Genomic DNA, 27,627 nt, shown 5'->3' with positions numbered 1-27,627 from the left:
TAAAATAATAGAAATGAGATGGTTGGCCAATAAGATGCATTTGTTTTTATGCAAATGTCCAGAGTCTATGGGGGGAGGGGGAGGGAAGAATGGAAGATAGATTACTTTAGATAACTTCAACCAAGGCTGATCTCAGGGTCTATCCAAGGAAGTCTCCAAGCATAGGCTGTCCAATGCCCACAGAATGGCTTTGTTGGCACACCCAGCTAATAGACTAACTCACACTGCTTCCCAGGTAAACCTCCCTGGAGAAATTCTGTAGTGTCCATATATGCAGGAAAAGGGACAAAAATTTAAACCAGTCATGATGAACCAGTGATGGAAATGTGGGGAGATGGGCTGCAGGGCAGGTCTTGAAAAAGTGGTCATAGTACCAGGGACTGTGATTTCTTAATAAGTCTCGCATTTAATGATCTCTGTTTAGGACAGTGAGTGGCCCCAAACTATCCCTCCCAATGCATCCATAAAGATGTTTGATTCTCATCCATGTGAGTCCAATCCACTATGGATGTAGTCAAGACATCATGATACAGTGGAAAGAGCACAGTTTGGTATGTAAAACACGGGTTCATATCTTGCCACTGCTGGGTAAAACCTTTATGATCCTGGGAAATCATATAACCTTTGTGGACTTCAGTATCCCAATCTACAAAATGAGAGGGTTGGACAATGTAGTTGCTGAGGTCCTTTCCATTCTAAACCTCAGATTCTGTGACTAGGAAACCTCTAAACTCCTAAGTCTATTATCCTAAATCCCTTCTCTGACCTCAGTTTCCTTATCTGAACAGTGATGGGTCAGACTAGCTGACCCCCAAGGTCCCTACTAGATTCAAGATCCTCTGAATTCATTTACTGCCCTGGAGGAGGCCAAGGGGACAGGATCCAAGTCATACCCAGTAAAGCAGGAGCACGCCAACATACTGAATCATACTGTACAGAGCCATGTATTTAAACATACAGAATGAGGTGACCAGTGCTGCACGTCCTTCCCTATTTAAGGAAAAGAAATGGGAAGTCAGTTAGTCAAGAGGACAAGATTGGTGTCTGAAACATCACCTACCCAGGTGGGCTGGTCATTCTCCTGGTGTTCTAGGTGGGCCTCTTCTCTGGAGGATTAAGTGACCTCTTCTCAAGCATGACCTCATCCTAGAAGGGCAATGTGAATTGGGCTAGAGAGACCACTGACAACATCTCTAACTTTGAAGTGGTGGTCATGTGATTTTGTGGAACTGCCTGAGGGTCATGGGTGCCATTGTGCCCTGAGGACAACTGTTCTGCTGCCATTGAGGAGAGAGCCCAGCTGAGTAGGAGGGGGGCAATGACTAGACTTCGGTCTCTTTCCCCTATCTCTCATCCCTATTGTCTCAACCACAGAGCTACTGTCAAAAATTTCTGGCTGGGCTATCTAGCAACTGAGTAGTAATGACAGAAAGAGACAGACAGGCCAGTGGAAAGGGCACGAGAAGGAGTCAGGAAAGACCTGATATCTAATCCTGCACTAACAGTGACTAGCCATGGGACCCCAACTGCATCCCTGGAAGCTTCCATATTGTCATCTGTAAAATGGGGGTAACAATGGTTATCACCCCAACCAATTGAAGCAGTGGCCATAAAAGGCTATATAATGTGTTATCATTAATTTGACTAGAGCTGGTTTCTAGGAAAGGGGATGCTTGGGGAACTCTAGTTGTTTCCTGGATTCTCCAGAATCCCATGCCCTATGATCACATGGTTCTGTTTCTTATGACACACCATGGTAGGTTTGACCAAACACATAATAGTCATTTTCACAAATGTGAATGTTTTTGCAGGGGAGAATGAAAATTCTCCTTTTAAACCCCTGAATCTAATCCTTTAAAATGTTATTGATAAGAGTTGACATGATTGGGTAAAATGAATACTAGATTTAGACCCAGGTTTAATTCCTGGTTTCATTCCTTAGTACTTGTTTGACCTTTACAGAGTCTCCTAAGCTCCCTTGGCCTCAGTTTCCTCCTTTGTAAAATGAACAAGGAAGCTCAAAGTCTATTCTGTGCAATGACTTTTTAGGAATGCTTCCATCTTTGGATGACCACTCAAACTCTGATGTTGACATTTGGACTGGGTCAAAGGGGATGCCATTCAGGTATTCCATTCTTGTGGACAATAAGACAAATGGCCCTTGACCTGAGAGACTGATGCTGAGAGTTTGAAAAGATCTTGACCCTTCTTTCTTTTTTAGAAAGGGAAATGTTTATGATGCAATTTCTAATGAAGGCTCTTGGGGGCTCCCTCCTCACCTGCAGCCTCAGCAACTGCTGACACTATTGAATTCTATTTGAAGTCATTTTAAAAATAGAAGAGAGCCAGATGCAGATCCCACTTCAGAGCAAGAACTCTGAAACTCTTGGATGATTGGGTTGCTGGGAAGTCCACTCTGGCCTAAGCCACTGCACCAGAAAGAACTCTGGAGGACTTGGGACCAAGGCTGCAGCCAGACAAAGATGGAGGGACTGGAGCCCAGCAGAGAGCATAACTTCCCTCCTCTCCAGTGTTCAGGGAGATCAGGGATCAGGCTTGATGAAAACCATAGAAACAAGGATAAATTCTGGTACAGTCCTACAAAACTCATAGACTATCATATGCTGAAGTGACCAGCACCCAGACAAGCAACTAAGAAGCCATGTGACCTCAGGTAAGTCTCTCCAACTCCAAGAAGCTCGGTCAGCTCATCTTTGATATTTAGTATAAGGATGGTCATTTGCAAGTTGCCGACTTTACAGAATTGTTTAAAAAACAAGAACCTTGGTATGTGATAGAAATAAGAGTTCTGCTTAGGTTTCTGAACCCCCAGCTCTGTCTGAGGTTCCATGGTAAAAGAGGGATCTGGATCGGCAGCCATGGCAGTACTTATCTCAGTGGAATTTGGGCCAAGAGTCTGATGTGGGCAGAGGATCAAAGTTTAAACATCATTGGAAAACCTAGAGAGGGAATGGGTTCTTCCTCTGAGCTACTTCAAGCACCTAGAAATTCAGAGGAGGGCAGCCCCCCCCCCCCATCAACCAAATGCTTCTGGTGTTTATGATCAATTCACATAATTGAAGAAACAATAAGACCCATACATTCAGCAAAATAGTCTAAAAACTCGGCCTTGATCTAGGAATTTGATGGAAAATCTCGGACCATTCCCATCTCTCCCTAGCTCTCTTTAGAACAAGGCAGCACATGGCCACCCAGGTAAATTCAATGTGCTTTGGAGCTGTCAAGTGGAACCCCTGAACTGGCTTCTGCTCTGCTTCCTGACCTTTCCCCTTAGAACCATGTGGGCTGCAGATTGAAAACCCAAAGGAAAGTGAGCATTTGGGGAAGAGTCAACTTACTTAATTAGGTGGGGCACACACTCTATGTTTGGGGTTTTGGAGGTGAATGGGGAAGCCACAGAGGCCTCTTGTTCAGACAGGGAAATACCAGCATGAGCCACTTTCAAAGCCTGAAATGCAAACATTTGGATTTCATTCACATGTAACTTATATCCGTTGATATGTCTCCTATACATGTGACATGGGGGACCAGTAATTGTGGGTGCCCAACTGAAACAGTCTATTCTTTTCTTCTCCTCTAACATCCATTTGACCATGGCTACCCTTTGCCTGGAATGTTCTCTCTCCTTCCCTTGCCCCCTTAGAATGTCTACTCCTTCCCAGAAGGTGAAGTTCAGGGACTTTCTGTCATAGAAGGATTCTCCTGATTCCCCCCTTTATTAGCACTCTCTCCCTCAAGTCATTGCCTTCAATATATGTCATTGCCTTCAATAGAATATAAGCTTCTTGAGGGCAGGGACAGTCATTTCCATCTTTGTTATCTCTGGGACTTGGGCAGTTCAGCAAGCATGGGATCTGGAGTCTGGAAGACTAATCTTCCTGAGTTCAAATTCAGCATCAGATTTTTACTAGTGTGTGACCTTGTGCAAGTCCCTTAACATTGTTTGCCTTGGTTTCCTCATCTGTAAAATGAGTCAGAGAAGGAAACGGCAAAGTGCTTCAAGCATATTTGCCTAGAAAGACCCCAAATGGAGTCATAAAGAGTTGATCATGACTAAAAATGACTAAAGAACAACATTGTCTCTCGGACCTAGGAAAATGTCCAGCTTAATCTGAGACTTAGGGACTTCTTTTTTAAAAATCAATTTGATAACTGTATTTCAGTATAACTGGTTTCCCTTATGATGTCATATATTTTATTTTATTTTATGCATTTATAACAGCATGCGGGAAAGGGTTTCATCCATAGCTTTGCCAGACTAAGCCAATTGTCCATGGAACAAAAAAGACTCTAGAGTCACTAACAGCAGATGCTAGATGTTGGAATTTAAATCAATTTAGTCCCAACTAGAATCCCACCTTCTACAAGAAATCTTCCCCAACTCTTTGAGACAGATTTTTGCCTCCGTTGGGTTGCATCTTCTCTCCCTATTAGATTGGAAACTCCTTGAGGGCAGGGACTGGTTTATTTTCCTCTTTTAGCATCCCTAGCACCTAACAAAGTGCCTTGAGGTGCTTAGTAATATTTATCAATTGAGAGATGAAGCACCTGGATTGTAATGGGCACTAGAGATACAAAGTCAGAAAAGAACAGGTCTTACTTCCCCCCCAGGAGCTTACATTCTACTGGAGTCTAAATAGGAGATAAACTCACAGATAAAAATTACAAAATATACATAGATAAATACAAAGTAATTAGGGATAGTGAAGGGAATTGCTTTCAACTGAGTTGAATTTATGAAGCTTCAATGGGAAAGGAGGCATGAGGATAAGTAATTCTTAGAGGGAAATTCAAAGCCCTGATTGGGACCAGCTCTGTTACTGTCTACCCAGAACTCTGGAACCATCAACCCCATGCCTGGGAAACAAGGACATGGCAATATCAAGGCTCTGAAGCACCACCTTGTGATTGGAACCATGCCAGGACAGTGCCCCCACTTACCCCGCAGTCATTGGCTCCATCGCCACACATACCTACAAAGTAACTATAGAGGGGTAAAGTCAGTAGAAGCCTTAGCACCAAAGTAGCCTGGTCTGGGAGTCCCTCAAGTTCAAAAATATTAGGGTGGGAGCATATAACAAGATCAACAGTAGGCTTGGGCCTGGAACCCCAAGTTTTTCTTCAGGGAGTTATTCTAAAAGCCTGGATCTGACCAGTGAGCTTATTTTGATTGAGGGCTTCATCAGACAATTCAGTTAAGCCTTCAGGGTCTAAGTTTCCCTGGCTATAAAATTAGGGTTCTGAAAATGAATCTGCCAAGTCCAGACCAGGGCCACAAGGACAACCAGCCTAGTGTTAAAACCCCAACTAGCTCATGCAGCCAGCTCAGAGAGCACAACTGAACCATGAAGGTCAAAGACGGCAGACCAACCCAAGCACCAGAGTCCCTCTCTGCTCCTCTAGTGGAGCTTCTCCCTGGAATCATCTTTCATGAAACTAAATCCATCTCTTGCCCCCAATTTAGGAGCCAAGAGCTCACGAAGCACCTTGACAACTTGAAACATGGGACCATACCACTGCTATATTGTGCATTCTTCCAACTCTCAGAATGGACCCAAACTACTTTTTAGGGTTGAGTAACGATACCCAATGAGTTTGCTGCATAAGTGGGAGACTCATGTGTAATAGGTGTGTGCTAAAGCAACAACTCAGTAGCATGAGTCAAGTAACGTAACATAGCTAAATTATACTTGGCTGGTCCACCTTCCCAGCTGAGTCAAAGACAATTAGTAAGTCTCATGTTGTATAGGACATTGTGCTTCCTGAGGATGCTGAGCCTGATGGGAGACAGAAGAGAACCCTTTTAAGAAATTAAGGCAGGGAGCTCCAACAGTCACACAACCTCCTAACTCAACGTTATATGTGCTTTCTATTTGAGCAGGAGATCCTGAGGAAAAGCTCATGTTGGGGGAGGCTCCACACCAGTGGCTTCCTGAATGCCCCAGGCAGCCTCAGCCACCAGCCTGTACTTGCAAAGAACCTACTCCAGTTTCTGAAACTCTTCAACCAGACTGGATTTCTGCCCAGGAGACATTCTGGCAAAAACTGTCGCATTCATCAGGACCTGTTAAAAAATATGGACAGGGTTCATCACATCAAAGAAGAAAGCAAAAGGATGCCCATCAGGAAACCAGGTTGGCGATTAGCACAAATTAGATTTAAGTTCATGTTTGCAATTAATCTGCTTTCACTTGGGACTGAAATAGAGATTTGGACTCTGTTCATAAGCATACTTCCGAGTATAAGTGTCAATCATCTGTAATCTCTCTACATGTCGCTGAATCAATATTTTATGATTTTATCAGAGTGGGAATTTCCCAATAGACACAGTTCATTCCCTCCTTTGACAAAAACCAGGCCCCAAAACATACATTCCCTCTGGGGCCCTGTATATACTAAATGTCTAACAAGTGACCAACTGGCTTGAGTCCATTTGTGTAGCATCACTAGGATCACAGTTGGCATTTCTAGAGCACTGAGGTTGGCAAAGCACTTAATACATATTATTATCTCATTTGAGCCTCATGACAAGCAAGCATTTTTTCTGAATGGCCTCCAGTCCTGGAATGCTCTGCCTCCTTCAGTCTGACTATGGACCCTCTTGGCTTCTTATAAGTCCTACAGGAAGTTAAGTGGTGCAGTGGATAGAGTACTGACTTTGGAATCAGGAAGACAGGAATTCAAATCTAACCTCTGTCACTTACTAGCTGCGTGACCTTGGGCAAGTCACTTAAGCCTGATTGTCTCTCATCCATAGCTATCTCCTGATTCATATCTGACCACTGGACCCAGATGGCTCTAGAGGAGAAAGTGAGGCTGGTGACTTAGCACAACCCTTCCTCACTCAAATCCAGTTCATGTGCTTGTCATGACATCACCTCCCTGATGTTGTGGTCTTCTTCAAAACTGAAGGGCAAACATTATTTTTATTTAAGTCCTCACTCAAAGAATGGGGCTTGAGCAAGGATGGATAGGATCTGGAAAAATGCAACAGAAAAACAAAGAAACTTGGGATGGGGGAGTAGATATTGGACTCAACTAGCCTGAGAAAAGGCATTAAGTTGAGAATGAACATAACTTGTTCTGGGTAGGTTGAGTCTTCCTTAACCACTCTTAATTCCAGTCCTTTCTTTCTTTTAATTATTTTCTCTTCATGCTGCATATAGCTGTTTGTATGTTGTCTCTCTCATCTGATTGTAATTTTCTTTTTTCTTTTTTTTTTTTAGGTTTTTGCAAGGCAGACAGGGTTAAGTGGCTTGCCCAAGGCCACATGGCTAGGTAATTATTAAGTGTCTGAGACCGGATTTGAACCCAGGTACTCCTGACTCCAAAGCTGGTGCTTTATCCACTACGCCACCTAGCCGCCCCTTGATTGTAATTTTCAGCACCCAGCAGAGATCCTGGCATACAGTAGGTACATAATAAATATTGATTCGTAGATGTCGGTGACTCCATCTCACAGAGGAGGAAACTAAGGCTGAGAGGATAAATGACTTGCCTGGGATCACACAGCTAATAAGAGCCAGAGACAGGATTCAAACTCAGCTCCTCCTTACTCTAACACTAGTGCTTTTATGACCCACTATGACAATGGATACTATCAATACAAGGCCAACTTGATATAGCATTTTAATATCTGCAAAGCACACAGACTTGGGGAATTTCCATTCAACATGAGACATTCCCTTGGGTGAGTTAAAAGAAAATGAGAAGGGCAGGATCACCCCATTGGCTGGACCTAGGAAGTCTAGATAGTTTGTCTGGCACTCACATTGGATTTGAGGATCTTTGGCAACTAGAACTGACAAGAAGGGGCAGACTGAGACAAAAGGCTGAAGGGACATAGCGGTTCTATGCTAAGATGGGAGAAAACCAAGAAAGGACTGTTCTGAGCTGAATCAAACCTGTCAGATGATCACAGGCCAGGCAGAAAAGGATTGGGACATTAAAAAAGTGCCACAAATGGAAACCTTCATGTACAACAGGACACCGTATCCAGACAAACATCCATCCAAGCTGGAGGGCCCTCCTCTGCTTTTCCTTTTCCCTTAGCACAGCCCTGTCTTACAGAAATCCAAGTCAGGGCCCATCATGCTATCATCTTCTGAGGTCACTGGTCTTCTTTGAGAACCCAGGACAAACAATAACACCAGTGGCAGCAGCAACAGCCACAATACCAAAGTCCACATTTTTTCTTGCCTGGCTTTCCATCTGCTCTCAGTCTCCCATGTCCATGGCTTTACCTAAGCTTTTCCTCTTCATGTTCACACTTCAGAACTGCTTGTTTCCTTCAAGTACTCTGTACAGATGCCCCCTTCTACAAGAGGCATTTCCTTATGCTTCACAACTCACCTGCTGCTGAGTATCTAAGTTTGTATCTTTTTTTTTGTATATAGCTATACATGAATGTATCATCTATTCTCATTTTATTGTAGGCTCCCTGAGAGCAGGGAATGTTCATTTTTTTGTCTTCAAATCCTTAGCACAGTGCCCAACAATCTACTCCAATAAACATCCAATCCAATAAACATCCATTAAGCATGTACTAGGTGCTAGGCTCTGTCCTTAAGAATTATGTAGCATCTAGTAAATGTTTATGAATACTGCCTGACCGATGGATGATGGATCGATTGATTACTCTCCTTCTTCACCAGACTCACTCTATTCCCATGGCCCCAGTCTGTGGCCTCTTTGTCTCTTGTTCTGGATGGGGGACACTTTTGCTCACTATCTTGAATCACTCACCAGTGGAAAGTTTGAACTCCCAGAGACTACAGAATAATCTGATGTCCAAAGACCTGGAATATCAGTCCCAATGTAGTTATCCCATCAGGGCTCCTCTTACTCCCCAAGAAAACCATCTACTCAGTCCTTCTGAAGCCATGTTTATTCTCAACTTAATATTTTGTCTTCTACTAATTGAGTCCAAAGTCTACTCCTCCCTCAAGTTCCTTTGTTTTCCTGTTTCACTTTTCCAAATCCTATCCATCTTTCAAGTCTCAGCCCAATTGTTCAAGGCCATGGCCATCACCCCATTCTCTGCACTGATCAAATACTCACAGGCAGCTCCTCTCACTTGGGCTTTCTGTCCCATGGTGCCTTTCACTCTGACTTAACTGCTTCCCATATAGACTCTACCCTATGAATATCGAATCAGATTACAAACTTAATGCCCATCTTCGGAAGATGATTGTTTTTACGCAAGGTCATGACTTTACATTTGCTCTGCATACTTTCATTTGATTCTATTAAGATTATTATTCTAGTTTGCGGGGACCTGTTGAGTCCCTGACTTTCACCCAGTGTGCACTCTCTCCTGCTTAACCTTGGGCTTCCAGTACATTTGCTAAAATGAAAGCCAACATCAGTGAATTGGCAGATATTCTCAACTTACTAATTGATTTTCAAAGGACTTCATTGAGCTCATTGGTGGAAACAATGTGGGTCTTGTCCCCAAACTTACTTTTGGCAGAAGACTGCTGAAATGTTGACTTATCACCTGATAAGATTTCCCAGTCATGGCAAAGTGATAATTTGCTTCTTCATCTCTGGGTCTGCTGTCATCTTCCCTGATGTTAATGTAACTGTCCTGCAAGCCAGACCCTGGTTATTTCTGAACTTGCCACATAAAACATTCATTGGTCAGGACCATAAGCAGTTTGAGAGAAGCATGGCAGAAGTAGACTAGGGCTGCCTTTTGCTCCTTTTCAGCCAACCTTGCTCCCATTCCCCTATGTAAGCTCTCCTATCTGGTTGAACACTCCCCACACTTACAGGAAAGGAAACCTCCCATCAGGACATTGGCTTGGCCAAATGGGGTGTGGCATAGCTCAAAGAATCGTAGTTATCACACCTCCCAGGTGATTCTTAGATTACTAAATGTACCCTATTGGTGGTTTTTTCCATTGGACTTGGAAGCAGGAAAACTCAGGTTCAAATCCCACCTTAAGCATGCCCTAGCTGCATGATCTCAGACAAGTAACTTCATCTTTGGGGCCTCTGTTTCCTTGTCTGTAAAACAAGGGGATGGATTCAACAGGCCCTAGGTTCCATCTAGTTCTGAATCAATGACCCTCTTTTCCAGATCAATCCAGAGTTCATTCAAATTTTCCAAAAGGGAAGACGTGCAGGATTCCTTTCTTCCAGGCTTGGCTCTCCTTGCCCTTCTATACAAGAAGTCAGAAATAGAAAAGTAACAACAGGGGAGATCAAAACATTTTCTGTGGGGAAAAAGTAGATTCTGATTTTCCAGGTCATTGGGATCCTGAGTGTACCCTGGCTCCCCTTTGGCTCAATGGGCACTTTGAAAACATAAGAAATAGTGGAAATGATTTTTCTTTTGCTTGACCTTTCTGGCCCAAGTTACATATGTCTTTAGGAATAACAAGGAAAGTATTGCTGTTTCTAGCAGGAGAAAAAGAATCTGACATCTGGGATGTTTCTCAGGAATTGTGAATGCACAGTACCTGGTGAGTAGTGGGTGATTAGGAAATGTTTGTTGCCTAATGAACTCTGGATGGAGGATCAAAGGACCCGAAATTAGAGTCAGACACAATGTCAAGTCCAATGTCATTTTTGGATGAAGAAATTGAGCCCCATAAATATGCTTTCAAGTAAGAACTGGCAGACTCAGGATTTGAACACAGGTCCCCTGACTCCAGCCCCAGCATCTTTCCCTCTCCACCATTCAGAAGTGCTTATGTGCAGTGTAACTCCTTTGCCAAAAAGGTAAGGAGAGGTTCACTACAGAATCTCCTGAGACATTTCATGGATCTGTACCCTTCCTCTCTCCCTGGGCTATGTCATAGAGCTTACCTGCTCAGCCACAAGCTTGGATTCCCTCTGCTTACCTGGTCTCCATAGCCAGTAGGTTTTCTGTCTTCTAACAGTTTCCAAGTGACTGAGGCTGGCGAGGATTCATCAGCTTCATTGGCTTCAATGAGAATGACTCTCAGGCTTTCGGGGATCATCCCTGATTTTCTGGCCACAGTGACTGCAGTCTGCAGATTGTCACCTGTAAACATCAGTTACGGGACCCTTGGCACTCCTACCTTTGGGCAAAGGGATGGTGCATGATGTTTCCCAAGTTGAGGGGATGGTGAGGAAAAGATTACTGAGGCATAGGAACCAGGGATCTCAGGTATAGACCTGAAGGGGCCTAGAGGCCATGAGTTCAAGCCTTTTATTGACAAGGCTGAGAAAGTCTAGAGAAATTACCACATCCCTGAAGCACAAGTCGACTGTATAAGATCACTCGAATCATAAGTAACCAAATCACAATCAGAGCCAAACATATTTATCTGAGTTCAATTCCAGTACCATGTTAGAGTCCTTGACATCTGGAGCACTAAAACCAAGACTGACCCAAGACCTGGCCCAGGGCTGGAGGATGGGGGTAGGAAGTAGCTTCTCAGGATGCCTGGGTCACTGTGGGCATTGCTCCTTGGAACTTGCCACAATCTTTCTATTAATTAACACAAGTATATTTGATGTATTAGACCCTGGGCTGGGCACCAGGAACAGAAACATAAAGGCAAATAGTTCCTGCCTTCCAGGAGCTTATGCTCTGCATTGGTGGTGGCAAGAGAAGCCTCCAAGCCTCACTGGGGAGAATGTTGTGGAATGGTTTTGAAAATGCCTTGGTCAACAAGCCAATCTCTGCTGGTGATGATGGCCTCTTGGAGGCTCCAGCAGGTTCCATAACCCAACCCTCAGCACCTACACCCAGAAGTGGGCAGAAGAAACAGGTGCAAAGAATGTAGAGTTTAATGGAGACAACATGAAAACAAGGGTGAACAGAAAAGCTCCACACAATTGGAGATAGTCAAGAGGGGCAGCACAGGTATGAAAGGGAATCTACTGATACTGGAATGCCACCAGGAAAGTCAGGAGTGCACATGAAGAGGAAAAGAATCCCAGGCATGGGGACAGCCAATCAAAATGCCCAGAGCTGGAAAATGGAGTATCTAATAGGAGAAGCATCAAGGAGACCAGCCTTCCGGGATCATTGGTTAAATGGAGATGACTTAGGTACCAGAAGACTGGAAATATAGAAGGGCCTGGGTTTTTAAATCAAATAGAGGATTTTATATTTGGACCTGGATCTACAGAAAACCATGAGAGTTGTTTGAATGGTGGAGGGAGATGACATAGGCAAACTTGTGCTTCAGGGAGATCAATCTGATAAGTGAAAATGGATGGATTTGGGTGGAGAATGTGTTGAGGCAAGCATCCAAGCATGGAATGAGGACATGGTTGAAGGAGTGAAGGGGGATATTTGGGAGATGTGGCAATGGGAGATTTGACAGGACTTGGAAGCTAATTGGATCTGGGTAGGGGAAGAATTAGGAGCAGAAAATGTCTCTCAGGTTGGGAGTCTAAGGGGTTGGGACAATGGGTTCTACAATAAGAGGGGAGCAGAAGGAAGAGTTTGGAGGAAAGATAATGAACCCAGTTTTGGATGTGTTGACATTTAGAGAATGACATCTAGATCACAATTTATAGTAGTCAGTCAAAGATGTAAGATTGGAGGTCAAGAGAGAGGTTGGGATTAGAAAGCTAAATATGTGAATTATCTGCATAGAGATGGTGGCTAGAGACCCCTAGGAATTTATGAAATCACCAAGCTAAATAGCTTAGTGGGAAAAGAAAAGAGGACTCAGGGAAGAGTCTTAAGGAACACCTCTGTCTATACTGGCAAATATTTAACAATCAGCTCCCTGAAAAGGCAATGGCATCTTCTTAGGTTTCATCTGCTTATCAAGAGTTTCTCTATCACTTGCTTAATTAACAAACAATAAAGCCTAATTCTTAGCATTTGCCTGTTCTTGAGGTGTAAATTCACTGAAAATTTAATCATTGACCTTTGTGAAACAGTTCAAATTGGTTCTAGTGAATCCCTGCATTAACAGGTAAATCTTAGATGAGGTCAGCAAGATTCCGAGCAGTCAGAGAGATCAGAGAGTGGTCAGGGAGGTAGGAGGAGAACCAGGAGAGAAGAATGTCCTGAAACCTATAGAGAAGAGAATGTCACCAATAGGGTTAAACACATCTAGGAGGGTGAGAATTGAGATCCCTGAAATTTTGGAGAGAAAAGTTTTGAGGAATTAGGTAAGAAGCCAGACTGTGGAGAGTGAGAGAAAAGGAAGTGAGGTGCTGATTGTAGACCATCTTCTCAAAGCATTTAGCCAGAAAAGAGAAGAGATAAAGTTACAAAGGTGGAGAGAGGCATGACAATGTCTGTGGGCAGCAGAGAAGCAGATAAAAGATAGTTAAGATGACCGTGATAGCATGAATGAGAGAGGGGTGTCTGCTATGATGTCACTTGTGTAAATAGGTTTGCCTTGGTGTGGAAGATGGCAGTGAAGGAGAACATTGTGACAGGTGGCAGGGGGGAAGTGAGAGGAGGAGGAGGGAAGAAGAAGGAATTCTCTGGGAATGACCTCAATATTTTCAGTGAAATATGAGGCAAAGTTCTCAGATGAGAGGTCAGGGTGAGGGGGAGCCCTGGGATATTTGAGAAGGAATGGAAAGGTTTAGGAAAACTGAGAACTTTTTTATTAATATCAAAATGATGATGATGTTTGTCCTTTGTTCTCAAAGAAGACCCCAACACCAGGGAAGCAATGCCATGTGAATTGGATTGGAGTGAGAGGAGCACTGTGCTAAGTCACCAGTCTCAGTTTCTCCTCCAGGGCCAAATGTGAATCAGGATGACTGAAGATGACCCCGGATATGAGGCAATCAGACTTAAATGTCTTGTCCAGGGTCACACAGCTAGTAGGTGTCAAGTGTCTGAGACTGGATTTGAACTCATAACATCCTGACTCCAATATCAGTGCTCTATCTACTGCTCTACCTGGCTGCCCTGAATGTAAGGATTTGGAAAAGCCCCTGGGCAGAATGGAATAGTGAGTCAGGTTAAGGAAGTGTAAGAGACTTGTCTTACTGCAGCAAGAGCCCAGGTGAGTCCATCTTTGATGGAATGTTTAATGAAGAAAGTGACCAGACCATCTGCTGAAGGCAGGTTAAGAGATATCAAGTGGAGCACCACAGACAATAAGGAAGTCAACCTGGCACTTTCCTTCACCTAAGAGGACCTCTAGTCTGATCAGTCCTTCTCTCTCTCTCTCTCTCTCTCTCTCTCTCTCTCTCTCTAGATTCACATATGTGTGTGTGTGTGTGTATGAGGCAGTTTGTAGTTATGCATACACTATATGTATATTTTTAACTGGACCTCAGATTTTCCCTATATAGGAGGAGTTTGCAGCTTTGTTTATGTCTTGGAGAGTTGCCTGGGGCCCTGAGAGATGAATGATGCCACTGAGGCACACTGATGTGTGGATGCGTGTACCTGTCTAAGTGCTGGTCACTTCCCTGCCTCTCCCTATTTGAATGCAAGCTCCTGGAGACTGGGAACTGCTCTGTCTTGATCTCTGTAACTCCAGTGCCTACCTCAGACTCTGATACACAGAGTGTGTCCTTAAGACATCATGTACCTTGGTTGATCTATTTTGTGGATGCCTGGTGAAGGGCGTGGTGTCTCCCCGGCAGGATGGAATAATTCCTCCAAGGCTGGAGTTATTGCATCACTATTTCTGTAGCCCCAGGACAGTATCTCAAGCACTGCCCTTACTAAATGCATATTTGGGGGTTGGGTAGAAAATCCTCCCCGTATTTAGGGAAGGATTCTTCTGGATAATTTTCCTGGCCCTACAATAAGTTAGCCAGGTCTGTTTGGGCAGAAAAGGTTCATTTTCTCAGTGACATCCAGAGGTCATCACCCTCTCAGACAGTCTTCCCTGCCTTTGGGAACCCAGTCTGCCCTGTACCTGTAACCATCACAGTGCGGATGCGGGCAGAGGTGAGCTCCTCCAAGACTGGCTTGGTCTCATCCTTCAGGCGATTCTCCAAGATCAGGAGGCCCAGGAAAGTCAGCTCTGATTCCACCTTCTCCCTTCAAGTGTGAGAAAGAGGAAGGAGCAAAAAGAAAAAAGAAAATGTCTGGGCTCTAGCAGACAAGCAAGGAGAGTCACTCATTTTTTGCAAAGCAGATGGTTGAAGATGAAGAAAGTCAAAGAGACAGAGATAGATGGAGAGAGAGACCAAGAGAAAGGAACCAGACAGACAGAGACAGGCAGAAACAGACAGACAAAGGGACAGGGACAGAGAGGGGTGAGTGAGGGAGGCATTTAAAAGCTCAACTGATCTTCAATCTGGAAGGTCCACTGTCTCAGTGAATTGACTTTAATCTGGAAGAGAAGTTGGAGGCTCCTTTGCCTCTATCAGGGTTTGCCTGGCTTTGGTGGCCCACCTCCCAGAAGTCCCAGCTCTAGTATTAACCATGGCAGATGCTAAGGGAGATGCAGGGATTAGAACATCATCAGAACTAAGATCAGAGCTCCAACCAACCCTTCCCCAGAGGGATTTTCCATCCCTCTCTTTCAAAGTCCTCAAGGCATTTCCATTTCTAAGGTTGATGTGTACTTCTGTGTGTTTGTGTGTGTGTGTTTGTGTGGTGTGTGTGTGTGTGTGTGTGTTTTCTCAGCCACAGCAGGCAATCAGAAACTGACTTCCATCATAAGAAGAATTTCAAGGTCCAGCACAAGACCAACTGGCAGAGAAGCTATTAGCCCTGGCTGCTGGGGAAAGAACTCTGAGACCTGAAACCTCTGGCAGCCTGGAGCCCCTTGCCAAAAGCAGCTGGGAGGGCAGCAGGGAAGAGGCCCAGTGAAAGACAAGAAGAAGCCTTTGATTCAGGCATGCTGGAGGGGGGAGGCACCCCCCACCTTCAATGTCCTCCTGCTCTTCTTAGACGGGTGGCTCGGGGATCCCATCCTGTGGGACCTTGCTTGCCTGCCCTGCAGTTCTAATAGCTCTTCTGCCTTGTTGTCTCTGTCTCTCTCTTTCTCTTCCTTTGTCTCTTTGTCTCTATCTTTCTTTGTCTGTCTCTCTGTCTCTCTCTCTGTGTCTGCCTCTGTCTCTCTGTATCTCTCTCTCTCTGTCTCCCTCTCTTCTCTGTCTCTCTGTCTATCTTTCTCTGTCTATCTCCCTTTCTTCTCTTTCTGTCTCTGTCTCTGTCTCTGTCTCTGTCTCTGTCTCTGTCTCTGTCTCTCTCTCTGTCTCTCTGTCTCTCTGTCTCTCTCTCTCTCTCTCTCTCTCTCTCTCTCTCTCTCTGTCTCTCTCTGTCTCTCTCTGTAATTTTGCACATACACTTCCTCCGGTCACACACATACACTTTCACTCACTCACTCACATACACACTCATCTACATACATACACTTATAAAAGATACACTCCTTAAAGACAGACACCATTTAACATCAAGTTCCTGTGACCCCAGTGGCCACCACAGTGTCTGGCTTAATCCATGTTTGGTGAGGTGAACTGCAGGGCTCTCAACATTCCAAGACATGCTTTACCAGAGGGTGGAAGTCCCTCATTTGGAAGAGACTCATATTACAGATAAGAAAACTGAGGCCCTGAGAAGAGAAACCCCAGATTCCTATGGCAGAGGCAAGAATATAATTCAGTTGCTGGGACTTCACACCCATCTCTCTCTGCTCCCCTGAAGGACCACTTCTTAGTTCATGGGGCCTAGGACAAAGACTTGGTGTTCTTGAGGGGCTCTGCCCTGGGGTGCTGCTTACCCTCCAGGGGCCCTTCTAGGAGGCAGAATGAGAACTGTCTTTGTTCTGGAGACCAATGACCTCAGCTTCTCTGGAGCTGTCTGAAAGCCCATCATTTCACCTTTATTCCCTTAAGTGTAAAATGAGGGGCCTGGAGAACAAGGCATCCATTCCAATCTGGAACTTGGCCTGAACCCAGAGGGATTAATCCATCCTGGACATCGATGCTCTGGCCTCTCTTCCCCATTGTCTCCCATGACTTAGATAGGCTCTCTTCTCTATGATGCTGTGATACACCCCCCTACCCCATACCAGATGGAAGCCTCCTGGGAGCAGGGAACACAGCTAACTCCCATTCTAAATGTATGTGTAGATAGGAGTCTTCAGGGAAAGAATCCAGGCTATCCCCATCCCTTTGCTACTTAGCTCACCTCTCCTACTATCTGCATTCTATGAAGTCTTTCTGCTCTGATGGGCTTTGGTTTCCACCAGGAACAGGAAGAGCCCTACAAGTGGCCAAGGGCTCCTTCCATTTCCAAGTTGAGTGCCCTTTCCTGCAGACTCACTCCCAAATGTGACTGGTTAGCTGCTAAAGCAGCTGAAAATTGGCCCCTGCAACAAATGCAGGATTCTCAGGATGCTCTTCCCTCTCTTCCTGGCTGTGTGTCCTCTCTCACTCGATGACTTTCAAAAGGACAAAATTGAAATAAAAATCTCACCCATCGAGGCTGTAGGGATGCTGGGAATGGTCCAGGGTGTGTCCTGCCATGCCTTGACTCAGAGATAATGGATGGACACTGTGCTGAGTTCAGATATCATGCTTATCAAACACCAGAAAGGAAAACCCCTGCCAGCAGGGATGGTGGGGTAACCAGCCAAGGTTCTTCCTCTCCTGGTTCTTAATTCAGGAGAGCTGTTGAGGAGCCAGATGGGACTCACACCAACCCTTGTGTCTGTCATCATGTGAGGACCAGGCCCAGAAAAAAAGCCAACCCAGTCCCCTCACTTCAGGAGCTCCCAGTCTAACCTGCTCCCCTCTAACAGGGCCAGAGAAAGGTCAGGAGCATAAGCAATGAATACTCTGTGAAAGACAAAGGGTGCAGTAGCATGGCTTTCAGATGGAAATGCTTTCCTTGTGTCCTTGCATCCTCCAGAAACCTCCAGAAACAGGTGCTTAGTATATGTTCATTAATGTCATTGCTGGAGGAAGGGAGGGAGGGAGGAAAGGAGGGGAAAAAAGGAGGGAAGGATAAAGGGGGAAGGGATGGACGGAAGCAAAGACCCCCAAGAGGAACTGAAACATTGAGACCTCATCCCCAACTATTTATGTGTTCTTATGTTACAACATTCTCAATCTTTAGTCACCTTCCTTCAGTTTTCCTATATGATTGTATCCCTAATTGGCTGAGATGGAGAGAGTTTGGAGGTAACGTTCCTCCTCCCACCTACCCTACCCCCCTCCAATACTGACAGTGAGACTGACTTGAGAGACTAGAATTAAATGTTGGAAAAAACCACCTTAATCAGATTTCTACCGACAGATACTTCAAGGCATTTTCCATCCCAAGCATGCCAATTAAAAAAAAATTCTATGTTAAAAAGTCATCTCTCCAATTACCTCTCCAGAGTGTTGATGTCTGGAGACATCAGCCACTTTTCTGTAAGTACAAGCTACACTTATTTGTCTGATTAATCTGTGAATTCGTTATCATCTATGTTCACTACACAAACACACACACACACACACATGCACGTGCTCAAACACACACACACATGCACACACACCATCCTGCCTGTACTCATGGACAGAGAATGATGAGAGTGCAGACAATGCTTTCCCAATGGGAACATGATCTGAATTATCATCTGATACAGGTCATGAAGAGATAAGGGCCAAGGGCAGGGAATCCAGACAATATGACTGGTTTACCTTGGCAGGGCAGTGATGTGGTGATTGGTCTCCAACCTTTTGTAAGCCAATCCAATAACCCGGAAGCCCTGCATGGTATAATTCTGGAGCTCACTGGTGAAATTGCTTGGCACTGTTGAGGATAAGATAAATGATTGATATATCAGTTACTTGATGAACTTTATGATTTTCTGATAATTTTTCCCAGGAAGCCTTCAAAATAAGTGGAAAAAAACAGTCTTTCCCTTTTAGGGTTTAGGTGTGGCCAGAGAGGCCAAACAAGAAAGATCCGCCCCCAAATAAGGAAGGAAGATGGTGAACTACTTTCTGTAGGGTTCCACAGGTTTCCAGGTGCAATTCAAATGAACAGAGTTAGTAGTTACCAGTGTCGGGCTGGCAAAAGCTAACCACCCTTTCTGGTGCCCCCTTCATGAAAGCCATCAGGTCTCCTTCCATCTCCTGCACAATGACGGACATCCTCTGTAGGGTCGACGAGAATGGAAACTGATGCAAAATGGCTATTCCCATTGGGATCTGGGGAGACACCACAATGCTCTCATCTATCATCTCCCATCCATCTCAGAGCAAAAAGAATTGGATCTCAAGCCACTTTAGGGGAGAAAAGAGAATCATGACCCCATGATAACATCTCAAAATCTTAGTGAAGCCAGTAAGAAATAGTTTTAGCCATCATTCTATCAGCTGGCTTTTCTCTAACTCATTGAGGTTGACAAAGAGGTATACACATACAATCCTTCCATCCTCCCACAGGGCTATGAACCCATACTAGAACTATTCTTCTGTCCATTTTACAGATGGGTACAACTGAGTCTCTCAGGGGTGAAGTGATTTGTCCAGGATCACAGAAAAATAAGGGTTAGAGGTAGGATTCAAACCTAGGTCTCCCCTGATTCCTTAAGCATCAGACCCTTCTAATTATCCCTCATTTAGATATATTTCCTCTTACTGCTTTCAAAAGCTAGGGTTGCACAGGGAGAACCCTCCTCCCTCCAATGGAGCCTTACTTGACAAGTTGCTTGGTTTGGCTTCACAATCATCGCTTGTGTTGGGATTCCTCTGATATGGAAATCTTTCCCACAGTTCTCTATTTCCTGTTTCAAAAAGAGATGTTTCACAGATTTTGTCCTGTCTCTCCATTCTATTGAGAGAGATCAGACCAAGTCTCTTTGAGAGTGATTCCCAAAGCCCTGGCTATCTATGGAAGATACCATCAGTCAGGCAGCTGGAGGGAAAATTAATCTAAGGTGGAAAATCTGGTTCCCACCATGGACGGGGAAGCCATCATTCTAGAGATAATACAAAATTGTATGGATACCATTTGTCCCTTTCTCTGTACAGAATTGATATGTGGAGGGTTTCTAAACAGCCCAAAGACAACTTCCAGAGAGGGCAGATCTCTCAATGATGTGGAGCATATGTCCTGCCCTTTTCCTTCCTAACAAACTTTCTGTGATTGTGAACTTTCAGAAACTGCCCTGATAATAAGCCCAAATATGCCCACTGTTTTCCTCCATAGCAATCTTTTACTCCAAAATGCCAGAGTGCTTTCTAAATATCTTCTTCATCAGATCCCTCCCCACCAGGGCAAGGAAGGGCTGTATAGTGCTATGCTTTGCAGAGAAGGAAACAGTGTGAAGGAGGAACAAGAAGCTTCTTGTCATGGACACATGCACTAATAGCATTAGTTCTTGTCACCAGAACTGAGCCCTGGACACCTCTTCCTCCTAGTTTCCTCTCTCTTGAGTCTTATTTTTGCCCATTACAAGCCAGGCACTGTTCTTACCTCTGGGGATAAAAATAACACAAAACCAAAGCATCCTCCCCTCAAGGAGTGTTGTAGAGATAACATCAGTAGGTACAAGGTATAGAAAAGGTGCACAGCAGATAATCTCAGAGGGAAAGGTCAATGAGGACTAAAGAATACTTCTACTTGAAGGAGGAACTTTAGTTAGTACTTGAAGACAGCATAGATGGGAGGTGGAGATGAAGAGGGAGTCAGTGAAAAGGGCCTGGTGAGATGGAATGTTGTGTGTGAGCAAAAGCCTCACTGGACTGCTGAGTCCATGGAAGGGACTGAGAAGTAAGAAGACTGGAAGCATGGTGGAGATGGAGGATAGGCTGTGATGGGTTTGAAATGCCAAACAGAAGATTTTATATTTGAACCTGGAGCCAAGAGGGAGCCACTGCATTGACTGGTGCCAATCACTCAGTCCAAGGGGGTTCCTAGTATGTCCTACTTTCCAGTTTGTTTAAAAAGGGTGAGGCAGATGGTATAGCCATGAGGGTCACAACAAATACAAAAATTTTCCTTTGACAAAGAAACAGAACAATCTGGATGAATAGTTTCTTGTTTCCTCATTCAAAGACAAACCAAAGAGAAGCTTACCCAGTTGGTGGCTTCAAACATCTTGACATCCAAAGGATCTCCTTGGATAGTCCCATCCAGAATGATGAGGGAGTGGCAGCTAGCCATGGCTCCACAAAGGGGACCCCAGGGCAGAGCGCTGCCAGGTGTGAAGCTGTGGATCTCCTGAAAACTAATGGAAAAAAGGAAATTGAACACATTCCTTTGGTTGATCTACTGTTGTTCTGGGGCAAAGTCTATGGAAAAGACAGAATCTCTGAGGATTCGTGTGTTTATTCCTTTCTAGGGATTGGTGCATGGGTTTTGCTCATTGCCTCTTATTAGTGCTGCATGTCAGGGACAAATTTAGACTTCTTGCTCTTAGTAAGAGGACTTATAGGAAAAGAGGCCAAGAGAGTACCCACTGACATGTACATCAATCTTCTTCTTCTGCCAGACTCTTCCTTAGTGCCCCTGAAGTTTTTCATGAAGGCTCAACATAGTGTAGCAGCCTTCTGGGGGTTCCTGCAAGTGTCATCACTCTGGATGCCCTCCAAAGGCTTGGAGGACATACTCTGTGTGAGCTGAGGAAAGCTCTCATTTCTGTCTCTGCTGCCCCAGAGATACCACAGCCCTTGGCACAGGGTAGACCCTTAACAAATATTTCATGAATGATAAATTGAATGATGTATATAATATCTTTCTTGACCAAACAGTAGATTCCTAGAGAGGGAGGATTGGTATATTCTTATCTTTTTATCTACAGTGTCCAGCAAAATACATGACACATACTAGGTGCTTTCTTTTTTGACTTGACTTGAAGACGCGCAGTTCTGAGAGTCAGAGCACCGAGTTGAACAATAATGTATTGAGCGCATGTGAAACAGAAAACTGGGACATTTTGGAATGGGAAGGAACCTTGACGATCACCACGTTCTCCTTGTCTGATAAAGGAAGCCTTTTTACGACCTCCCTGCCAGCTGCTAGAGCAGCCTTGGCTTGGATACTTGCTACTACCCTAGCCAGCTGCATTTAGGTAACAGGGTAACAATTTTTATTGGTCCTGAGATCTTAAGATCATAAATCTAGACCTTAGTCTTTCAAATGAAGATACTGAGGGCCATGGAAGTCATGTGATTCATCCAAGGTAACATGATCATGTCCGGAAATCCTATTCCATGCAGAATTCTTAAAATTAAATACAAATTAAGCTACTGCCATGCCCTCAGAAGAATTGTAACTTTAACCAACTGGTCCTTGCTGTCAAAGAAGGAGATGTTTGAGGTGCTCTATCTCTTTAGCAAAGGGAGGTTCTAATTATCATTCTGGAAAAACCATAAGGGAGCATGAAATCTCAAAGGGATGATAATGTGTCCTATTAGAAACTTGTTCAAATTCAAACATGGGCCTCTTCGTCAACTCTCTTTTCATTTTTGAGCAACATCTTTCTATGTCAAAGCAATAAACAAATACTTATGGTAAGGGAAGGGGGCCCTTTTGCCAGTACTTTGCAGAAGGATAGCCTGGAGGTTCTGCTGGGTCATAGTGCCTATAGATAGACTGCCTAAGGCAAAAGGAACTTGGGTCATTGGGATAAGATAAATCTAGAAGCCTTTCTGGATAAAGTGGAGCTTGAGTCAGGTCTTAAAGAAGTGGGGGGGGCAGCTAGGTGGCACAGTGGATAGAGCCCTGGCCCTGGAGTCAGGAGAACCTGAGTTCAAATCCGACCTCAGACACTTAATAATTACCTAGCTGTGTGGCCTTGGGCAAGCCACTTAACCCCACTGCCTTGCAAAAACCTAAAACAAAACAAAACAAAAAAAACAAAAACAAGGAGTAGGGAAGAGGATGGGGCATGGCAAGAGTTAGAGATCTATTCTCTTTCCCCCACTAGGTCATGGGCTCTTATTTAACCTCAAAATTTAACCTATTTAACTGATCCCTAGTGATCAGTACAGCATGTCACACCTACTATGCACAGTAATAAATATTTCTTAAACAAATTAATAATGCTAAAATAGCATGAATTTACATAATGCTTTCAAGTTTGCCATTGTGTACATCCATAATATCCCATCATCACAGAATACAGAGGAGGCTGCTTCCTTTCCCATGTTTTAGTTTCTAAAGGCTAACCATCTGAGGTCTCTCTTCTCTATCCCCCACCAGTTTCCTTCCACCATCTCTCTTCCAAGATGCTGAAAGATGCTTCACCTTCCTCTGGATTCAGCCCAATTTTGCCAATATCCACATTAAAACGTGGCAGCCAATATTAGATATAGATCCTAGGCATGGCCACATTCACCCTCATTTAGAGCTACGACACTGAGAGCTAGAACATATAATCCTTTAGCCTGTATATCAAAATGATGTAATCACTAGAAGACTGAGTCTTACAAGAAGATTGAAAGCAGGATGTTTTGAGAGAAAGGGAAGAAGAGCCTGCAAAAAAGCTAAGTTTTATCCTCAATGACTTTATTTAGAAAATCAAACAAAAAAAAATACCATGGCTCTGACCATAATCACTGCTTTCCCTAAGTCCCCCAATGGAGACTATTGAGGTCATAGGAATGATGGCTTTCCCCCACCTCCACTTCACTGAAACCACCAGCCTGCATCAGAGCTAGCTCCTATAGTTATCATTCAGGAGAATTACCCATGGGCAGAAGGGGCCCACCACCAACTTTCATTAATAGGAAAGGTGACAAGCCTTGCTGTAATATCCAGAGCACATTGAAGAGGGAAAACCACCTTTGTAAGGTAAATCAAATGACTGAAATCCACTGAGCCATGACTTCCTCTCAGGTCACAATATAAATATCCTGGGGCCCTGCACTGAAGAGCCACAGGAAAGCCTCCCAGATCAGAACCCAAAGTCGGCCACAGCAATCACCACCCAGGCAAACAAGCCCTGGGAAAATGAGACCAGGCCAATGACCCTGCTGATGTGACTGCAACCATCCCCTCAGAAGTCACTATTATTTGGGATTGTTCTGAATTAGCATAAGGCACCCCTTCACTGGAGGTCTTCAAGCAGAAGTTAGATACTGAAGGTCTCCAAAAGAAAATCTCCCCACCAGAGTCTTTGGCACCATTGAATGATGACTCAGAAATAGGCAGGATGCTATCAATGTGGTGGACAATCCCGTAGCTATATGCAGCACTTGCCTTTTCTTTACTTTATGGCTAAACTCTCCTCTTTATGTTTTCTCCTCTTGTGATCTAGAACGCTGGCTTTCTGTTTCTACTAGCCCCTCATTCAGTACTTTACATATAGCAAGTGTTTTATCAATACTTTTTCATTCATTCATTCGTGGACCTTGAATACTTCCCCTATAATTAAGGGCAGAAACTCCTTTAAAAATAACTCTTTAAAAAATGTTGCTTCTGGGAAGTAGAACTCTTCCATGAGCCTGAACAGACATGAGCTTTAGGACACCAGTTCTGGGGAAGAAAAGTGATCAATGTCTGGAAATGAGAAGGGGCACCCCAAGACAAATGCCTGAGATTTCCAGGTGAAAAAAGGTGGGGGTGGAGGGGGCCCACAGCTCCTAATGTTGAGTACATTACCTGATATATTCCCTGTGGTGGTTGTTTTTGTTTAATTGCTCGTTGGTAGAAATAAGGAGCAGAGGCTCTTCTCATCTTATGTTTCATACTAGAGTCTGGTTTCCCCTTGGCCTAGGCAATTGCACTATAAAGACAAACTCTATCAAGAGTGATTTGAGAGAGAGAGAGAGAGAGAGAGAGAGAGAGAGAGAGAGAGAGACAGACAGAGAGACAGACAGACACGACACTAGACCAGTTTATCTTCATCTTGGGCCTATGTACATGGCTGGCTTTGACAAAGGATTTGCCCCTTTTATTCTCTGTAACTTTCCCTTGATTCTGTATGTTTTGCCCCTACTTATGGCCCCGCTTTGTAGATAAATCTCATGTTTGTTGCCTGCCTATTGCCAAGAAGGAGAGTTGGGATGATCAAACTCAATTTATACTCCCAAGAGACTCATAATAGTACCAGCAGTGATAGAGATCATCACCATCCAAGGGATAAAAGTTTTGATAGAAGGTGATGAGAATTGTGATTTAAGAAAGGAATCATTAAGCAGGTGTGGAACCCAAATTCTTATTAAAAGAAAAATGGGGGAACTGTAAGGAATGTGAGTTGTTTGATTTCCCCAGAATGGAAGGGGAGATTACTAGCTTTCATATATGTGTCTGTGTGTGTGCATATATACATGCATATAAGACTGGACATTGTCATAATTCATTGCCTTCTCTTGCTAGGAAAGATGGTCTTTCTTTGCAAAGAAATTAATAAAGGCCATTTAATTTCTGAAATGTGCTTTTATTTTTTTAGGTTTTTTGCAAGGCAAACGGGGTTAAGTGGCTTGCCCAAGGCCACACAGCTAGGTAATTATTAAGTGTCTGAGACCAGATTTGAACCCAGGTACTCCTGACTCCAGGGCTGGTGCTTTATCCACTATGCCACCTAGTCACCCTGAAATGTGCTTTCCAAAAGAGACAAAGACATTGGTGACTAGGGTGAGGGCTGAGAGGTGTCAAGAGGTAAAAATACAATGAGAGGCTAGGGTTGTGTGTCCACCTTCCCACACCAACCTCATCTCACCATCCCTCCAAGGCACTCACCCATTTCTATCTGAAGGAACCACACCCCAGACATCCAAGCCATCCTTGGTTAAGGTGCCAGTCTAGGTAGAAAATAAACACTTAAATTCACCTTAAAGAGTAGACAGTTTCAGAAGAAACACAAGAAAAAATATTTTACCAGTATTTCATGTGAATCACAAAGATATTATAAAGGGCAAAGACCCACAATTAAGTCCCTAACCCAGGAAAGTAAAATACCTCCAAAAAAGAATGCCAATGCCCTATGACTAGGGTAGGAGAGAGCTGAAGCTTGCTTGCTGCATCATCCTTCCATTACATAAACTTTCCACTATCTCATTTCTGCAACTTGTATTTCAGAGCCAGAAAGAGTGACCTGAGAAGTGCACTGAGAAATTAAATGACTTCACCAGGATCACACAGAAAGTTTCCAATGTCAAAAATAAAACACAAAAACAGAATGATTCCACAACAGAAAAGTTGAATGGACATGGGATAGTTCCTCATTTAGTTATCCTTTCCACATTTGAAGTTGCTCCCTGGGAGCTACAGAGGACCAAAGTTGTCTAAACACGCAGACACCTCTTTCCCTTCTTCTCTTGAACTGTCAGCACCTTGGACAGTGACACCAGGATTCAGGCTCTGAGATACATTCCACCTTCTTTTCAGAGGTGACATTCATTCCACTTCCATTCCCTAAATTTTTAATTTAATATTAAAGCTACATTAAGATAGCTTGTGTTATTCAGCCTCTAGAACCTTCCCACCTCCATGCATTTGCCCACACAAAACAAGAAAATGTTAAAGCTAAAATAGAGAGGTGATGTCTCACTTTGAGATTAGAGGGAAATAAAATTCTGAAATGAAGGGTTTGGAGAAAAGACTGTTGGCTGCTAGTCTCTAAGGTCATCTCTAGCTCAACATACTATGATCCTGTGACTTTTTTGCCCAATATTTTCTCAAAATTCAGTATTTCTTTTTATTTGTTTTGGTGTGATCAATTGATAAGTCTTAGAATTCTAGAGGGAGCAGGGACCTCAAATATGATTCCTGAGAGATTATACACTCCATATTACTAGCTTTTAGAGGCTCCAAGTCATATAAGCAGTAGCACTAGTGGTGAGGATGAACGTGTAATCACCACAATAACCCCACTTGAATATTCCATACCAATGGTCATTCCACCTTTAAATGACAGCAAGGTGGAAGAGGAGGAGAAGGGAAAGGTGAATGTGAAGGGCAATGAGGTACACAGACCTTGTCAAAGCAGATGAGGTTGAGCTGGCCACAGATGTTGATCCGCTGGGGACTAATGCAGAAGATGCCCCTTTTTTTCAGCCTTCGCTGAGCATAGATGATCCCTGTCGTCAAAGCAGCAGGCAGTGCAGGAGGAACCGCAATGGTAATCACATCTAAAGCCTTCTTTACTACATCCTCTGCTGGCTCCTGAGAAAAGGAGCCCCGCTGCTTAAGTGACCCAAGGCTTCCCACATTGGCACCTGAAGCTTTGAGGGAAGGCATGCCTAGAAGTGCAGCTGAGCTCACATGACTCTAAGGGGTGAATAGTGTCCTTCTCCTAGACCTAACCTATCATATTTGGGTCAGTCAAGAGCAGGTGAGGGAGAAAGGGAGCCAAAAGCTTGCTATAATATGGTTGCAGGTGAATGAAATAAGTAGCTGCTTATTTTCTCCTTTTGTTTTTTTCCCAAGAGCAATGGGAGTCATAGGGAAGCCAGGTTCCATCTTCCCAGCCAGCCCTCCCCTGCTATTCAGTACAGACTTTGACAGCTGTCAATATCTTCTCACATGCCTCACCTTAGTTGTCCTCTGGGGTGGTGGCATTCTCTTGCATTGCTTTGGAGAAGCAGTATAAATAGTCTAGTGCTTAGGTAACCTGAATTCAAGTCCTGTCTCACATAAATACTATTTATGTGACCATTAGAAGGTTACTTAAACATTCGAAGCTTCAGGTTCTTCATATGTAAAATGCAAGGTCTTTCCATTATTCAACTGTAAAATTGACTCATCCAGATGCCCATCCTATGACCTATCTCCCCAGGGTTATAGTGAGGCAA

General features: G+C 43.9%; 1 protein-coding gene across 7 annotated transcripts in view; it reads right to left on the bottom strand.

Annotated features, from left to right (window-relative positions):
- Window positions 1-27,627, bottom strand: part of LOC141490570 (putative cation-transporting ATPase 13A4) — a 195,360-nt gene that overhangs the window by 122,805 nt on the left and 44,928 nt on the right. For 5 of the 7 annotated variants that reach the window (XM_074190622.1, XM_074190614.1, XM_074190616.1 and 2 more), the window contains 13 exons: window positions 26,810-26,998; window positions 25,574-25,635; window positions 20,966-21,116; window positions 19,584-19,670; window positions 18,942-19,092; window positions 18,580-18,691; window positions 14,853-14,977; window positions 10,872-11,035; window positions 9,485-9,610; window positions 6,006-6,085; window positions 4,963-5,005; window positions 3,360-3,469; window positions 894-990 (listed from right to left, as the gene is read on the bottom strand). In XM_074190622.1, the coding sequence (XP_074046723.1) occupies window positions 894-990; window positions 3,360-3,469; window positions 4,963-5,005; window positions 6,006-6,085; window positions 9,485-9,610; window positions 10,872-11,035; window positions 14,853-14,977; window positions 18,580-18,691; window positions 18,942-19,092; window positions 19,584-19,670; window positions 20,966-21,116; window positions 25,574-25,635; window positions 26,810-26,998 (1,497 nt within the window). Of the gene's footprint in view, window positions 1-893; window positions 991-3,359; window positions 3,470-4,962; window positions 5,006-6,005; window positions 6,086-9,484; window positions 9,611-10,871; window positions 11,036-14,852; window positions 14,978-18,579; window positions 18,692-18,941; window positions 19,093-19,583; window positions 19,671-20,965; window positions 21,117-25,573; window positions 25,636-26,809; window positions 26,999-27,627 lie in introns of those variants that run through there. The other 2 variants (XM_074190617.1, XM_074190620.1) reach the window with 2 other exon arrangements.

The sequence above is a fragment of the Macrotis lagotis genome, chromosome 6 (assembly GCF_037893015.1).
Source record: "Macrotis lagotis isolate mMagLag1 chromosome 6, bilby.v1.9.chrom.fasta, whole genome shotgun sequence".
NCBI lineage: Eukaryota > Metazoa > Chordata > Mammalia > Peramelemorphia > Peramelidae > Macrotis > Macrotis lagotis.
This window is presented reverse-complemented; position numbering and strand designations above follow the sequence as displayed.